Raw genomic sequence first — 17,194 nt, forward strand, 5'->3', positions numbered from 1 at the left:
CAAAAGCTGCTTCAGTGTTGAAAATTTCATAACACCATTGGGATTTCAAAATGTTCATGGTCAGCTTGTATCTTGGTCTTCATAAGAGTTATGGAACAGTAGGGCAGGAATGTGAAGGTCGTCTCCACTGCTGCAATTGCTGTTGTTTTGTCCACACACAGGAATAAGGTTAATCTGTCTCGATAATGTAATACGTTGTTTACCTTCAGCTATTCATAAGCTGAAATTTCACAAATGCTATGAATTTGAACCGGAATTAGCAATGCATTATGAACAAGTTCTACATGTGTAAGCTAATTGTCCTTTCTGTCCAATTCTCCCTGCTCCCTCCCATTGCCATTACTGGGATTGACATTTTGCAATAGCTCCCATGAGCAGCAATTTCAGCATTCATCCTTTTAGAGACAGTCACAAGCTACAAATTTAGTGGCCTGACCAGAGCTGATTCAGACTGAATGTGACACATGGCAGCAGCATGCAGATGACCAGCTCATGTGCCAAATGTTTGCAAGCAGCTGGAATTTGACTGAGGTCATCAGAAAAGACCAGTAATGGGGATCCTCTGGGCCTAATAAGGCCTGCTCATTTGGTGTTGTATATGACTTCAGGTGCAGGGCAGGTGGGTGTGGCTTAAGCAAAATAGCCTGAAGTCTAACAGGCCTGATTAGGCTCCTGGGCCAGAAGGTCCCCACCCCTGTCCTTCCTCACAAGAAAAAAAGAAACCCCTACCAGTGTTTCTCAAACTTGGGTCTCCAGCTGCTGCTGGACTACAACTCCCATCATCCCTAGCTAGCAGCACCAGTGGTCAGGGATGATAGGAGCTGTAGTCCAACAACAGGAGGAGACTCAAGTTTGAGAAACACTGCACCATCCTGAGCTCCCTCGAAGGAGCATGGATTATAAGAGCAATAACGACACATGTAAGGTAAAAGGTAAAGGTACCCCTTGCCCGTACGGGCCAGTCTTGACAGACTCTAGGGTTGTGCGCTCATCTCACTCTAGAGGCTGGGAGCCAGCGCTGTCCGCAGACACTTCTGGGTCACGTGGCCAGTGTGACGAAGCTGCTCTGACGAGCCAGAGCCGCACACGGAAACGCCGTTTACCTTCCCGCTAGTAAGCGGTCCCTATTTATCTACTTGTACCCGGGGGTGCTTTCGAACTGCTAGGTTGGCAGGCGCTGGGACCGAGCAACGGGAGCGCACCCCGCCGTGGGGATTCGAACCGCCGACCATGCTATCGGCAAGTCCTAGGCGCTGAGGTTTTACCCACAGCGCCACCCGCGTCCCAACAACACATGTAGTAAGTTTAATGTTTTTCATCTGCCTTTTTATTTTATTTTTAAAAGTTTAAATTGTAGTTTGCAAAGAAAACAGGAGCCGTATCAGGGTGCTTTAAAGATTTAACAAATATAGAGGAGCACATGGGGTGGGGAACCACTTTTGTCAACTGCATAACTTATCAGTAAAGAATTCTGCATGAGACACTGTGCTTTTGTTTCCCACTGGCTAGCTATGTACGGTTATTATAATCTCAAGGGCCAAGTTTGTGTTGCTGTCCTTCAGCCAAGGATGTGGCATGTCAATACACCTCTTCACTGCTTACTGCGCTGAAACACCCCTTGGCTGTAGAGATGAAGGCCAAACTGGGCAAATTCCTTGGCGACTATGCACAGAAGTGGCACACCTCAGGCCCAGGGACCTAATGTTGGGCATTAATAGAATCATAGAGTTGGAAGGGACCACAAGGGCCATCGAGTCCAACCCCCTGCCAAGCAGGAAACACCATCAGAGCACTCCTGACATGTGGTTGTCAATCCTCTGCATTCCACCCCCCCCCCAGTCTCTCTAGACTGTCTCTCCAGACCACATGCTTCACTAGCCCTGCATCACAATCCCCACCGAGTGTTTTTGCCTGGCTAGAAGGTGCCCTTGAACTCTGATAATGCTTGCTTGGATAAGAGAGCATGAAGCTTACAGAACAAAAGCTCCTGCCATTTTTGCCTCTGGCTCCGCTCACCACTGCATGCAGCTCTCCAAAGATTTCCCAGATGGGAATGTGAACCTCAGGGTGAAAAGGGTTATACAGAATAGTTAGGATCAGATACAGTAGGCCAACTGATGGGAGGAGAAGTGGGAGAGAGCTATTGCTGTGCTTGCCCTGCTTCAGGCTTCTGCAACTGGTTTGCTGCTACAGAAAACAGGACACCGCCCTATGTGGACTTTTGGAAAGATCCATCAGAGATGTGCAGCAGAATCCATGTCAAAAATATGTATGTTTTCAGGAAAAAACATCTGTGGCTCCCTAGATGTTGCTGTGAAGAACTCCCATTGGCTAGGCTGGCTGGGAGATGACGGGAAAAGTACCGTAGTCTTTCCTGCAGGTTTCAAAGCTCACGCCCACTCCCATCATCATCCCACTGGCTGGACTAGATAGGCACCCATCATCTTGGGGGGGGGGCACGATCCCCGCACCGATTTTTGCCATTAGCAGCTGGTTACTCAGAAGCAAGTCCCACCGAGTTCAGCGAAGTTTGCTCCAGGGCAAATAGTCTGCGTGGGCGCCGAGTCTGGCGCACAGCTTTAAAGGGAAGTTGCAAACTTATATGTCCTTCCCTTTACGGATGCGTCTCCAATCGTGCAGGAGAAGCATCGACCAGAAAATGCAGCCCAACTGCTGCGAAAGGTTTTTCGTTTTTGCTTTTTTAAAGGAAAAGAGAGAGAGAAAAAAACCAGCCAGCCAAATAACGGCCCCGGCGCCTCAGATAGGCCCCGGCTGGTGCCATGTGGAAGGGATTGATAATGACGCGTGCAGCCTCTTGCGTCTCTGCAAGCGCCTGTCCCGAGGAAACCTGGCTGGTTTTTGCTCGCGAGGCAAAGAGCCTCCTTCTCCTCGGGCTGGAGGCGCCTCGACATGCGGGGACTCCCCAGAGCAAAGGAGAACTCCTTCGCCACCCAGCCCAGCACCTCCCTCCCTCGGATTCCTTTTCCCAACTTCTCAAAAACTCTGCGCTAGGAAAAGGGGACGCGACGGTTCCCCCATTAGCTTGGTCGTCCTGCCCATCCCCTCCCCATGGTGTTCACCCTGCAGCCAGTTCCTTCCACTTTCCACAGGCTCCGATCTCCACGTCTCGCCTTCAACCTCCCCACATCTGTTTCTCGTTGAGATCCCTCCAATTTCTCCACCCCCTTGTTGCGGTGTCGTCCCCCCGCGTTCTCCGCCCCCGTCCTTTCCATCCTTTTTTCTCTCCCCTCCTCCCTCCTGCACCCTGCGCAGCCACAAATCAGGAGTTTGCAAGGCCAGGGGGGTGGGCACCGCCTCCCTCCTCCCCCCCCCCGTCGTGGCTTTTCTCCCCTATTAATCATCCCCCTCCCTCCCCTTGAGCAGGAAAAGCCTTTGCATCTGCTTTTCCTGCCAGAGATGGGCCGGGATTGTGGGGGACCAGCCCCGTCCCGCCCGTCCCGGGGGACCCCGTCGGCAGCGGTTGGTCGCCGCGCGGGGCGGGGCTTGGCTTCTGTTGGAAGGGGCAGGAGGGCGTGACTGGCGTATAAGAGGCGCGCGGAGCCCGCTCGGCCGCTCTCCCGCGCCTCTTCCTCCCGCTGCTCGACGGCGCTGCTCTCTCGCGCTCTCTCCCCGGGATTGCCCACCTTCCTCTTCTGGGATTACAACCATGAGTACCACCAGCAGCAGCCGGAGTTCCTACCGCCGCATGTTCGGCGGGGCCGGCGGGCGGCCCAGCGCTTCAAGCAGCAGCCGCTACGTGACGTCGTCGAGCCGCTACTCGCTGGGCAGCGCCCGGCCCAGCAGCGTCCGCCTGGTGTCGTCGGCGCCCGGCGGCGGCGGGCTCTACGCCTCCAAGGCCGTGCGCCTGCGGAGCAGCCTGCCGCCGATGCGGATGCTGGGCGTCGATGGCGTGGACTTCTCTCTGGCCGACGCCATCAACACGGAGTTCAAGGCCAACCGCACCAACGAGAAAGCCGAGCTGCAGGAGCTCAACGACCGCTTCGCCAACTACATCGACAAGGTGCGCTTCCTCGAGCAGCAGAACAAGATCCTGCTGGCCGAGCTCGAGCAGCTCAAGGGCAAAGGCACGTCCCGCCTGGGCGACCTCTACGAGGAGGAGATGCGCGAACTGCGCCGGCAGGTGGACCAGCTCACCAATGACAAGGCCCGCGTGGAGGTGGACCGCGACAACTTGGCCGAAGACATCATGCGCCTGCGGGAAAAGTAAGGCGCGGGTCCCCTGGACGGGGCGGGGCGGGGGTCTGGGGCGAGGGCTGGTTGAGTAAACTACATTGGCCCCAATGGGACTTGGGGTTTGAGTAGTGGCTTGCCCTGCCAGACTTCCTGCTCTCCGAGTAGTGGTTCCGTCTGTGAGGGCGCGCGCGCATCCTTTGCAAACAAAGGAAATGTGCTTCTCGTTTCAAAAAGCCTGCAAATTTGTGCGAATTCAGCCAGCCAGATTGATTGATTTTGTTGGTTGATTGGATGGTTAACACTTCCTCGTTCAGGTTACAGCCCTCGTTCTGTCTGTCTCCATCCATCCCTCTCCCCTTAGGAATGAAGTTGTCGCATCAGCGCTAAGCAAATATAAAAGTCTGAGCGTTCATTCATTCCTTTGATTCAGAAAGCTTGTGAATTCAGTCACGTGGGCTGATTCAGAATGATCACATTCACTTTGTGAATCGCATGAAGGGCTCGTCATGTGAAAAAGTTCAGAAAACTTTTCCACAGCTGAGCCTGCGCTGGCTGGAGGCACTGAAGAGGCAGCTGGGCAAGTGCCTTTGTCTTAAGAATCTGCAGTGTGGTGGGTCCCGTTATTCACACTCTGCAGCACAAAGAACAAGGGATGAAGTTCCATTCTTGTTTTACTCTGATGCTTTAGCAGGGCGATTCCATTAAAGGGGAATTACTTGCAAATAAACATTGAGAGGTGTGGTTTACTCCCATGTAAGTGTGCATAGAATTGGGCTGCTAGCCCCACCCAGTTCAATAGACTTTACTTTGGCTTCAATTTGCATTTTTTGCTAGAAGCACTGGGTGGGAATTTCTTCTGAGTAAACTTGTAGAGGATTGTGGTGCTAGCCTGCAATTCCTCACACTTACTTCTGTGTAAAGTTGCATAGATTGGATTGCCCATTGTTGAATCAGTTTATGCTGGTACTTTCCAAAGTTGCATGGTTGCAAGTGCCTGGTAATTTGCCACGTTGGTATTAGAATTATAAGGTCTAGATCAGGGCTAAGTTTGAATTTATGGTTTGGGGAGCTGCTGCAAACCTCCAGTTTTAACAAAATGTGTTAGGCAAACAATCCACAATTGTAGGTCATCTCTCCCTCCCACTCAGCTAGTTGAATAAGTGGGGTAGCCTTCCCCCTTTTTTTGCTGGGCTTATGTTTATTGGTGGATTTAACGCTGCTGCTTCTGCAAGAGTTCTGCTCCAAGTCTGGTCACCCTGTAATGAAAATGGAGCCACACAAATGGAGGCATGGGGTGCTTTTGTGTGGAAGACCTCCCCCTCCCACACTCTTCCCCCTTTTGCTTCTCTTTCCCTCATGGGTGTGGCTGGCTGTCCATCAAATCTGAACTTCACTTGGTCAGCTTTTTTCATTTCTTTGAATGGGTCCTTTAATTTTTCCAGACTTCAAGATGAGATGCTTCAGAGGGAAGAAGCTGAGAACAACCTGCAATCTTTCAGACAGGTTTGTAATTTCATACATCCCCCCACCCCCACCCCGTTAAAGTTTTTAAGTGTTTGTTAAATTCTAGTGCTTAAACGCTTACAAGAAAAAAGCGGAACGGAAAGCCACCTGGTGGTTGAAAATGGATAATGGGAGTGTTCTGGTTCTTCGGTACAAATTCAAGTAGTTCTTTCACTTCCCTTGTGTTTTGACTCATACGAAACAGTATTTCTGCATTTTTTAGCAGTATTGAAATGTTAAGATCATAAGAGCCCAGCTCAATCAAACCCAAAGGTCAGTCTAGACCAGCTTTCTGCTTTTGCACAGTGTCTAATGGGATTTCTCTGGGAAGCTGGCTACATTTGTTGCTCCCCAGCAACTTATAGTCTGATGCACGCTGCCTCTGTTCCTGGAGTTTTCATCTAACCATGATGTCTAGTAACTATGAAGATCTATACTGGGGTAGCCACCATGATGATGTTGACCTAAACCAATTTCCCCCAACCATTGGCCATGTTGGCTGGGACTGATGGGAGCTGTAGTCTAACAACATCTAGATGGCACCAATATTGGCTAACCTTGATCTAGACACATTGTCATGTAACAGCATTGTTGCATTCAGATGCTGAAGATGAAAGGATAGCATATTGCCATGGGCCAAGTAGTAAGTTTGTGGCGGAGAAACTTTTTAACAAAACTTGCTGGTCATGCTTTCAGGCACTATGTTAACACCAGCTGTGTCCAGCTTTTTGAGCTGTGCTTGAATTTAGCAGAGGCACTTACAAGCACATAGCACTCTTGCAGGGGCCAAGAATTGTTTCTGTTTTATCAACGTCTAGCCTGTTACCCAGAGAAGCTCTGTGGAATCGGTTTTTCAGATTGGTAAGGGTGAAAGGGAGCCATCTGTTCGCTTGGCTGAAAGGTATTAATGGTTTCTATGGGATTCACTATGGAATGCCGATGCAGGCATTAACAGCGACTGTGGTGGCAGCAGATTGAAATAATAGGAGCCTTTGTGTTCTGGGGGTGCTTATGGCAGGCTGCATTCTTGCTGGATGTGTAATGATGCAAGCATATTTAGAAACCCATAATTTAAAGCATTGGCCACTTCAGCTGGTCCAGTTTCTAACTGATTATTGAACAAGATTGTCCACTAATTATATTGCTGACATGAAGACCGACCTAAAGTCAACAAGGATGTTACTTTAGGACTGCGTAATAATTAATACTTCAGGCATTCCTTCCCATCCCACTAGACTGGTTCACTGGACATTTGAAGTAAATAACATTTGGAGCCTTTCAAACCTTAGCCATTTTGCTTTGAAAAATGAAGCTTTTCTACCTTAAGTTCTCTGTGTGCCAATTTTTAATACAATAACTAATTTTCAAACCTCTATTTCAAAGGAGAATGTCAGATGGAAACGGATCCTTTTAAGTAAAGCCATCTCCATAAGACAGTGAGAGTCTGAGTTTGGGCAAAATTCATGAAATAAGTTGCATTTTTCAATTAACTTAAAATAAAAATGTTGGCAACTTTGCTGACTATACCCCCCCCCCCTTTTGAGCCAGATTCTCAGTTTGTGGAAGAAACTTCTTTAGCTCATACTCCTATACGCAACCTTGTAGTAAGCCCATTGAATCCTGTGGGAATTACTTTAGAGTTGAAGCAGGATAGTGCATTTGGTTTGAGACTTTCAAGTAAAAGAAGAGGAAGGTGAAATTCGAGAGAGCTGGGTGCACAAGCATGAATGAGACATGTGGCTTGCAGAGTTGTCTTCTACAGTTACTGGTGTGAGCCCCCAGAGTGACCCTAAACTGAGTCTTGGTACTCTTTGGATATGTCTAGTACTGCAGAGAGCTTCAGTCTCTGTGTAGCTCAGAGCACCTTTGTGCGTGGCCTGATAGTTCCATTTGCATGGTTGTCTGCCTCTGAGTGTGGGGAATCCGAGAAGGGTGATTTATGGGATAACATAGCACATTGCTAGGACCACATCTGTCTTGTGGGTATTCTCCAAGACTTCCACTCAGGTAGAAAAAGATTACCAAATACTGAGCCTTCTTGACCCATTCCCCTTGCTTTGCTGGGACTCTTGATCTATCCTACATGAGCCACGTGACTGGGGGGAGCTATAAATAAAGGGAACAATGCACAATGGTGTTGTGTCCTCTTTCCTCATGTGTTTGCAATGTTGATTGAGGATTATTTAGCCCAGACCCATAATGCAGATGCAACACTTAGGAGCTTATTCTGTTTTTACTTTTATCTCTGCCAACTGTAAACCTAAAGCACACTGGCGATGTTCCAGCATTCTTGAGCACATGGAAGAATATGATAAGAGATGGTCATGCACAGATGATGCAATGAAGTGAACCTTTGGGTACAGTATCTGATCTGGTAAAACACTTACCATGTAGGAAGCTGCATGCATTTTGCTGGCGAGATGTTACATGTGGTACAATACCACTGTATAGCTTAGGCATTTGAAAGAGAAAAAGCAGGATCTTGGAACAGAACTACTTAGGGTGGTGAAATCATTAAAATCCTTAACATTAGGCTAAGCATTAGCTTTTGGAAGCACCTAGACTGATTCCCCACTTCCACCTTCCTAGCTAACTCCAGGTATGCTTAGGACACCTTGTGGGAAGGAATAGAGAAACCAGTGTTGTAGAGAGGTAGAATGAAAGATACTTTGCTCATGCATTTAGGGGACATTTGACTTGGGTCATGCCTTGTCCTAGACAGAAGGGTCCTAGGTTACTGTCAATTGACAAGCTCTTTGGCAGCAGGCCCAAAACAACTCTGCTGGAGTTCACTGGGCTATCTTGACTTGATATAAGAGCTTCACATACTCAGGCTGGTCTGCCTGCAAGAATTGCTTCCTCGTTTTTACTGTGCATGATTGACAGATGGAGGCCATGGAAGAACCAGCGCTCAGATCCAAATAGCCTAATTGCTACAACTCTGTGCAGCAGTGAAGTTGCCAGATACCTTTACAAGTTCAATTTAGTATGGATCCCAAGTTTGATTGTGACCTCCCAAATATAGGGGTTTAAGGCTGTGAAATGTGTGTGTGTGTGTGTGTGTGTATGTATGGTGTCAAGCTTCCCTCCCCATAATTTAATGGCTCAGAATGAAATAGCAGCTCACAATGAGTGTTTTCAGCAAACTGTCTTTGAAGTCTGTAAAGTGAAACTTGAAAGAGATGAGGGTGTCCTGCTGGAAAGAGCTTAGGAAGGATAAGCTGCGTCTCCCTTGGTTGAAACATGGGGAAGGAGAATGCTAAATCCCTGAAGCTGGAAGGTGGGGGGGCAAAGCTTGTATTCCTCTAGTATTCCATAAATGTCTCAGGGCATTCCTCTAAAATGGGTGAGGAACCAAGGGCCTCTCCAGCTGTTGTAGGATTCCTCAGCTCCCATCAGCCCCAGCCAGCATAGCCAGTGTTCAGGCAATGATGGGAGTCATGGTCTTGCAACCTCTGAAGCGTCCAGGGCTCCCCACCCCAGCCATTGTCTTCAGGCATAAAACCTCAACTCAGCAATGCTTTGTTCCTAACTAGCATCTCTTGGCTAGTGACCTGCTTCACCACAATGCATCTCTATATGTATATATACCGTTGAGCCCTTAGCCTTCTGCACATGTTAACTTGAGTATGTAGAGCATATTTACATAGAGTGGGACTCTGCTTTTACCTCTCCCTCCCCCAAATTGTGTCACCCGGCCCCAACAATGGCATGCTCTGTATGTAGAAAAAAGCCCAGTGTGCAAGGAGCTCCATGCAGTGTGCCAGGCATGTGGTGCTCCAGCTTGCAGAAGCACATGCGTTCTTCTACAGGCAGAGTGAACCATGTGGTTGTTGAAGGTGCAACACCAGAGCAAAAACTGGCTCTTCTCTGCAGTCTACATGATTGTCTTCTAAGTTTCCTTCATAGTTCTTTGCTTTCTCCATAATTGTGTTCCACTGAGAGCCAGCACCTGTTGCTTATTGGACTCAAAGGAACTCCTTCCCCAATAGTTCAAGCCCAGACTGTCATCTCAAGTCAAGCTGCAAGAGTGCACTCTAGTTATACTTGCATGTGGATATTTATTTATTTTTTAGTGCTAGCCACAACTGGGCTAATACTTTTGCTGCCTGAGCTTGTGTTGCTTTCCCAGACTCTCAAATAAAAATCTGCAATACCCCTGGCCAGCCAAGTTACTTTAGCATGGGGGTAGCCAATGTGGTACTCTCCAGATGATACTGGACTGACAATTGGGCTGATGGGAGTTGGGAGTACAGCAACATCTGGAAGGGAGCATATTGACTACTCCTGCTTTAGCACCTGAGACTGAAAATCGCACAAGAACATCTCCCCTTTCTAACAGTAAAATAAATAACAGTTTGCTTGACCACTTATGACACTCCAAAAACATCTTCCAGCAATGGCACTCTTTCACTCTTTGCCTAAAGGTGTTGTTGTTCAAAGTTTTGAGGGGGAGAGTGGGCCACAATCACTAGCCTGGTGCATCTAGAACAATCTGCATTAGCTTTCAGTGGACCGAGCGTGTTCATTTTTCAGCTATACTTGCAACAGGTGCCTTGAGAGGAGGATATGAATTCTTGCTGTGGGCTCACAGTTGTCTGGGATAAGCAGTGAGCTTTCAGGCATGAAATCTGATTTCTGAAATGGCATTGCTGAGTTCCTGTGTGAAATAACTGGCAGCTTTGCACAGTTGCAGAGAAAACAAAAGTAGGTTCTGAGATGAGCGCTAATCTCTTTTGCTTACTGCCAAGTACACACAACACAACATTATCTGCCTTTCTGTTGTGGCTGAGCCCTACTGTATTTTGCCGTCCTCCAGCCCAGCTAATCCTTTGCCTGGAGTCTTAAATGACACCAACTATTTCTTTTGTGTAACAAACCTGCTGTCCTAAATGGAATGGAATGATAGTTTGTGGACATTCCTTAGTAGCTTGTTTCAGGTGCATTAATATTTCAAATAACTTTCCTGACGTAATATCCTAAAGTTCCTAAAGTACTTATATGCCTTTGATCCTGTTGCAGTGAATTTAGTGTGTAAATAGGTTACTTTAACCACACAAAAACATGCCACACCATTCGTTTCATCTCAGACTGCATACAACTTCTATCTAAACTAAACTTTTTTTTCTGGTGGTCAAATGTGTTTAGTCTAAGTTGAGATCACCTAGATATAGTGATGCTGGCTTTCCAGAAAAAATACTGGAAAAATTCTGCTACTCCATATTGATTTGATTCTGCATGTTTCAAACTGGTATTCATAAGCCAAACTAAAAGTATGTCATACTAACTTTAAAGTTTTTTCCGTAGCCAAAAATAGTTGAACTGAAATACTGAATTAGAGTTAGGGAATTCAATAAAGTACACTTGGTGTGCTTAAAATATTATAATCAAAAAATTTATTGGAAATTACTGGTAATGGAATGATTAAGACATGACATGACAATAGTATGTTTTTTAATTAAGAAAACAATTGAAGGTGCCAATAAGACTTATACTCCCCCCTCTTTTGACTGAAAGCTGTGCAGCCTTTCTGAAGATAGCTCCCTAGAAAAAGTGATTGCAGTTTCAGATTTGAGTAGACTTCGTTAATCATTAATTAATGTTATGAAACAATGACTTTCTCAAAATGGAAAATTGTATGCAGAAGAAATATAGCTGTGGAGAGCTTTGGTCAGATTCTGTGCTGTAGACAATTTTCCATGGAGAAATGTCAAACCTCCACCTCAATTATTGAAGGAAGGAAGTGAAATCGAGCCGCTCCTTATTTAGACAGAAGTTTGTTCATTGCAGACATTTTTGCCCCATATTACAACATTCTCCCAGTTAGCTTATGAACGTTTCTGACACCTTTCCCCCTGTTGTTCCTCCCTCAGGATGTTGACAATGCCTCCTTGAACCGCCTGGATCTTGAACGCAAAGTTGAATCTCTGCAAGAAGAGATTATCTTCTTGAAGAAGCTCCATGATGAGGTAATTTTTGAACTCCCGTCAGCTTTCCAATGTGATTCCTTAGGGGGGAAATGAATCGCATTGGTAAAAACGTTCAATCTCTGGAATGTCATCCTTTTTTTCCCTTGAAGGAAATCCGTGAGCTTCAGGCCCAGATCCAGGAACAACATATCCAGATCGATGTGGATGTTGCCAAACCTGATCTCACTGCTGCCCTGCGCGATGTGCGTCAACAGTACGAAAGTGTTGCTGCTAAGAACCTCCAGGAAGCTGAAGAGTGGTACAAATCCAAAGTAAGCGAATGGCCTTTGGCTACAGTTAGAGGATTTCTTTAATAAAATAAAATACTTTAGTTCAGCACTTCTACATTTTGTCCTTTGGATGCAAAGTGCTAATCTTAGTTGTCTGAATGTGATGGTCATGGAACTATTAGGGATCTACTGTAGGCCTTGATACTACAGAAAGCACTGCCTCAAAATGGCGGTATACTGCAGATTTCTTTAAAAAATAAAATAAAACTTGTGTGTACATTAGAAGATTTATGTCGCACGCTTTCTGTCACAAAAAGGATTCTGAGAGGTGGCTTAATTATATTTAATAAAATGAGACCATTAAAAGCAATCCATTAAAAATAAATCATAATTAGTAATGAGAGCATTTCACTCTCGTTTTAAGAGAGGGACACTTACAAGCTACACTCAGCTCAGGCTACGTAAGGTGTACACTCTTCTCTTCCCAACTTCCAGTGCCCCAAAGAGAATATCAGAAACAGTTAAGAAACAACTCATAGTCTCCAAGTAACACAAGACACAACTTCGGAAACTGTGTCGGAACTGAATTGGGTGAACACATGAACTTGGCAAGTCTGCCCAGGGACGCAGTTTTAGCTTCTTATCATCAGCATTAGAATTCTTCTTATGATTCTTCTTTATTGCCTACCCTTAACCAGCAGGTCCCAGGGTGGGTTACAACAATTTAAAATTCAGAATTAAAATCAGTTACGACAGAATACAGTTGCAGGAATAGGGTGGGCCATGAAAACACACACATTACATCTGTGTTAGAATCACTGATTTTATTTATATTTCGGTAAAAAAAATGTTGCTTGGGTTTTAACCTCTTAGAGATTTTCTGTCAAATAAGTGTTATATAAATTTTCTTAATTTATATTTTGGATATTTTAAATTTAATACATATTTTCAATTTTTAAAATAAGGGTGGTTCCTGGTGTTCCTTGATAAGTGGCACTTAATAACATGTAAAAGTTGAGAAAATGTAGGTGCAGCATTGAAAGTTCAGTATTTCTAAGAATATACTGTATTTTTTCCGTATATAAGATGCCCCCTATTCTGGGGGACTCAAAATTAAGAAAACATCCCTGAGCACTACCCGTGTATAAGACGAGCCCCAATTTTAAACCTAATTTTTTGGTTAAAAAACCCCTAGTCTACAGGGGAAAATATGGATTTCCCCATAAAACTAGAATCCTGTGACAGGATCGTGTGTCTCTTTGTACCTTGATGTGTCTTGAAGGGATAGTTGCAGGCCAGTAACATTCTGGTTTGTTTTTTTTTAAAAAGTATTGTGTCCTGTTGCTAAGGAGCATCTGGCAAGCTGCAGATGGGTTTGGTTATGTTGTTAAAAGCAGCTGGAATTCTGTAGGGACTTCTCTGCATGGTAAACAAATGTCTCAGAGACACATATAACGGGAGGTCACGTTGCAATTGTGAAATGAGCCCATTAAAAAAGACAGGGTTATATCATGCAAGTCTTCATGACACAGAGGCCTAGTCCACCCAAAGTGGCTTGTAAGGTGTGAATCAGCTGAGTTCTGCTCATCAATCATGCCCTTTGGTACCAGAGTTTAATTCGCCCAGTTCTTAATATGTGTCTTAGCTAAAAGGTGGGCTCTTGAAAAAGTTCATCTAGTTAACCTTGGTGTGGTTGTTAGTTTGCAGATCTGTCTGAAGCAGCCTCCCGGAACAATGATGCCCTGCGCCAGGCCAAACAAGAAGCGAATGAGTACCGCAGGCAAATTCAGAGTCTCACCTGTGAAGTGGATGCACTTAAAGGAACTGTAAGTGAAAGATGACGCTTGGAGGGGAAGGCTTTGGCAGGTGGTGGTGGTGGTTTTTTAAGAAGAAAAGTATGTTTAAGTCTGCATTTCTCAGTCATTCTTTTGGAATAGCTAAACTTAAATCTTACATGTTTGCAAAAGAGACCTTTCAAACAATAAAGTTGGCATATGCCCTAACAAAGCTGCCTGACATAGAAATGAGCCTGTGGTTCATCTCTGTCTCTGATCTCAAGCTGGTGATAAAACTAAGGCCAAGATCTCAGGCTACCCTAAAAATTCTTTCAATTGGAGACTCTAGGGATTGAATGTACAGCCTTGTTATGCATGTGATCTGCTGCTGAGCTGTTGTCTTTGCAGAATGTTCTGCACTCGTAAAATGAATCTAATCTTACGACTCTTGAGTCCATTCTGCACATTCTTGTAGCAAGTGAAGGAGCCTTCTGTCTTCCATGTTTACACTTGGGAACATATAAATCTGACTTAACACTGTCTACACCAGGGCTGGCGGACATGTGGTCTTCCAGATGTTTCTGGGTTAAAAAATACGTTTTTACTTGAATCAGCCCTGGGCAGCATTTCTTAATGGTCAGGGATGAATTGAGCCATTGGGTTTTGTTCCGCTTTTAATCCTACTGGAGTATAAACTCATTGAAATTAATAGACGTTATTAACTCGGGTCCACTTGCTTGGATACAACCTATTGATTTCACCATTTTACCCATGAACTGAATGCTATCACTTGAAGCCTCAGTGTATGCTTTTGCAAAATCTCTCCAGAATGAATCCCTGGAACGCCAGATGCGTGAGATGGAGGAGAACTTTAATCTTGAAGCTGCTAACTACCAAGACAACATTGCCCGACTCCAGGATGAGATCCAAAACATGAAGGAAGAAATGGCTCGCCATCTGCGCGAGTACCAAGACCTGCTGAATGTAAAGATGGCTCTTGATATTGAGATTGCCACTTACAGGAAACTGCTGGAGGGAGAAGAGAGCAGGTACTAGATTCATCCGGTGAACCCAGAGCAAGCATTTCTGAAAGCAGTCTCAGCTGTCTTATCTAAATATGACTTCTGTCTTCTTTTTTCAGAATCACAATGCCCATTCCGACTTTTGCTTCCCTGAACCTGAGAGGTAAGCAAGTGACATCTATATCTGGTAGCTGGACGTCCTTGGTGGATTAACCATTTTTATGTAAATAGTACTGACATTGAGTTTAACTCGGCAATAGAAGGTCTTGATTTTGGCATCTGATGTATGTAAAGGGTCTGGACTTCCCTTGATGCACTCTTGAGTCCTTGTTGCAATGCCCACCTTGTATCACATGTGTAATCTGGGACTAGAATTGTTGAAGTGTCCTTCTCTGGGTCTGGGTGGTGGGTCGTCCTGCCTTTTGCCATTGGATGGGTGTGGATGGTCCTGACTTAGGGTTGACTTAGCCATTTGCTTTTTTAAACATTGTTTTGTTGGTACCCTAAATAGAGAGCTTTCAAAAGGCCTGATATCTCATTGGTTTGGCATAGCAATATTACCCAAGCACTGATCTAAGATCAGCATTGCTGTGGCATCTTTCTAACATGAGTGAGAATTCTCTACAGAGTTCTAACTGTGCTATTCTTATCTACAGAAACAAACCTTGAGTCTATCCCAATAGACACCCACTCCAAGAGAACACTTCTTATCAAGACTGTTGAAACTAGAGATGGACAAGTGAGTGCTACGAGCAATTACAGTTGTGGGGCTGTATATATACATACATATTTACATTTATGCTGTTTAACATATCTTCTAGGGGTGTGGAACATACTACTTTAGCATACTGGAATATATTATGGGGGTATCCTTTCCTCTCTTCTGGACTGGCTGTGTGTGTACACACACACAAAGACAGTCAAAATGGTCAACCTTTTATGCCCAGGATGCTTAATGAAATGATGCTACCTCCAAATTTGTGAAGGATCTAGATCCTGCGTTTGCCATTGTTTCATTGGAACGGTGGGAGGGATAGATACTGGTTGCAGGGCATGAAAACTTGGATGAACGGGATTCAATTCTACAAGGATACTGGGTTAAGCCTAGAATTCCATCCAAAAGTCATCAAAACGCCTATCTAGCTCTGGTTTCTGAGCCCTTAAGTCAGGCTGCTGTCTCTGTTCAAAACCTCCACAATGTGAATGATTTTTCCACTGAATGCTGTGCTTCAAATGCTGTGTGGTGTAGCAATTCCAAGGACTGCTCTGCATTTGTTGGATGTCTTGGGCAGGTTTAAGCATGTGGTGACAGAAGGCCAGCTGTCTCTAAATTGCTGAGTTGCCTTGCTTTAAACTCCCCCCTCCACACACACCCCTTGGCTCCCAAGTAGATATCTTGAGCAGGTGGTGGGAAGCTGGAAAGACTTTCTGGTGTCCCTCCATATGCTTTGAGGTATCAGAGGGGAGGGCAAGGGGAGCTGGGCACAGTGTTGCACCAGCCTGTTGAGTTGCACCTTCCTTTTTGCTGCCTATACAATCTGTGGAGCATGTGGCGAGCCAGATAGTAGAGTTTGTGCAAGATTTCTAGTCACTAGCTTCAAGTGGAAAATATTTCAAGTGGCAGTTAAGCTTCCCTGTGAAAGGTTTAGGAGCTGAGATCAATTGACAATTAAATACCCTTCTAATGCTTTACGATACTTGTCTTAATAGGTTATCAATGAAACTTCTCACCATGATGAACTGGAGTGAAGAAGAGAACAGCACATCTTCCTTGTGCCGAAATGAACCCTTACCAGCAAAACTAAAAAAAGAGAAACAGCTTTTCAAGTGCCTTTCTGCAGTTTTTTCCAAGAGCGCAAGGTGGTTATGCTAGAAGATATAGGTCTTAGATCATGCAAAACTGACTCTCTTGATGGGTTAGAAGAGCTTAAAAAAAAGGGAGTCTAGTTCAGATAGCACTATCTTGTGCTGCAATACTGTTGTTTTTTTAAGTTTCTGAATTGAATAAAACTGCTTTTTCAGCACAGTATGATGAGCAACCTCTCACTGCTTCAATAAACATTTGGGAAATTGCTTTCTCATGTCTTAATTTGCAGCAAGTTTTTAGCAACAATCATAGATCTACTTTCATTGTAGCAGCAAGAAATGCTTCCAAGATTTTTTTTTTTTAATGGAAAACACGCACGCACACATCTACACCTGCTCTTTGAAACTTGATGTCTGTCAAGATTAGCTCTTACACAGTAATTATACACTATTGAGGGGATAAATATATTTTCCTTGGGGTATAAGCACATGACTATTCCTTTTCCAGCACCCTCATTGTGATATTTGTTTTAATATAGGAAAAAGGTGTCTCTCCTAGGAAGCTTCTTCATACTACATCAGACCACTGGTCAATTTAGGCTAGTATTGATGGGCAGCTTGTGCTATTGCTGATGTTTTTCGACTCTCATCAGCCCTGGAAACATTTAGAAAGTGGCAGGCTCCCCACCCCTTAC

At 45.1% G+C, this 17,194-nt stretch overlaps 1 protein-coding gene across 1 annotated transcript; it reads left to right on the plus strand.

The window, feature by feature from the left end:
* Positions 1-3,267: 3,267 nt before the first annotated feature.
* On the plus strand, positions 3,268-16,767 carry VIM (vimentin). The gene is made up of 9 exons (XM_083405798.1): positions 3,268-4,224; positions 5,637-5,697; positions 11,571-11,666; positions 11,777-11,938; positions 13,597-13,722; positions 14,500-14,720; positions 14,813-14,856; positions 15,350-15,432; positions 16,404-16,767. Exons 1-9 carry the CDS (start codon positions 3,668-3,670, stop codon positions 16,440-16,442), a joined length of 1,389 nt encoding a protein of 462 aa, XP_083261924.1. The 5' UTR covers positions 3,268-3,667; the 3' UTR covers positions 16,443-16,767.
* Positions 16,768-17,194: the final 427 nt, after the last annotated feature.

Source organism: Podarcis tiliguerta (genome assembly GCF_965153285.1).
Source record: "Podarcis tiliguerta genome assembly, chromosome: 12".
NCBI classification, from domain to species: Eukaryota; Metazoa; Chordata; class Lepidosauria; order Squamata; family Lacertidae; genus Podarcis; species Podarcis tiliguerta.

Excerpts from the sequence above, each read along its gene's own strand:
- VIM (XM_083405798.1), top strand. The coding sequence starts at position 3,668 with ATGAGTACCACCAGCAGCAGCCGGAGTTCCTACCGCCGCATGTTCGGC. Across the intron at positions 13,723-14,499 it reads TGGATGCACTTAAAGGAACT|AATGAATCCCTGGAACGCCA; the intron begins GTAAGTGAAAGA and ends AAATCTCTCCAG. Across the intron at positions 14,857-15,349 it reads TGCTTCCCTGAACCTGAGAG|AAACAAACCTTGAGTCTATC; the intron begins GTAAGCAAGTGA and ends TCTTATCTACAG.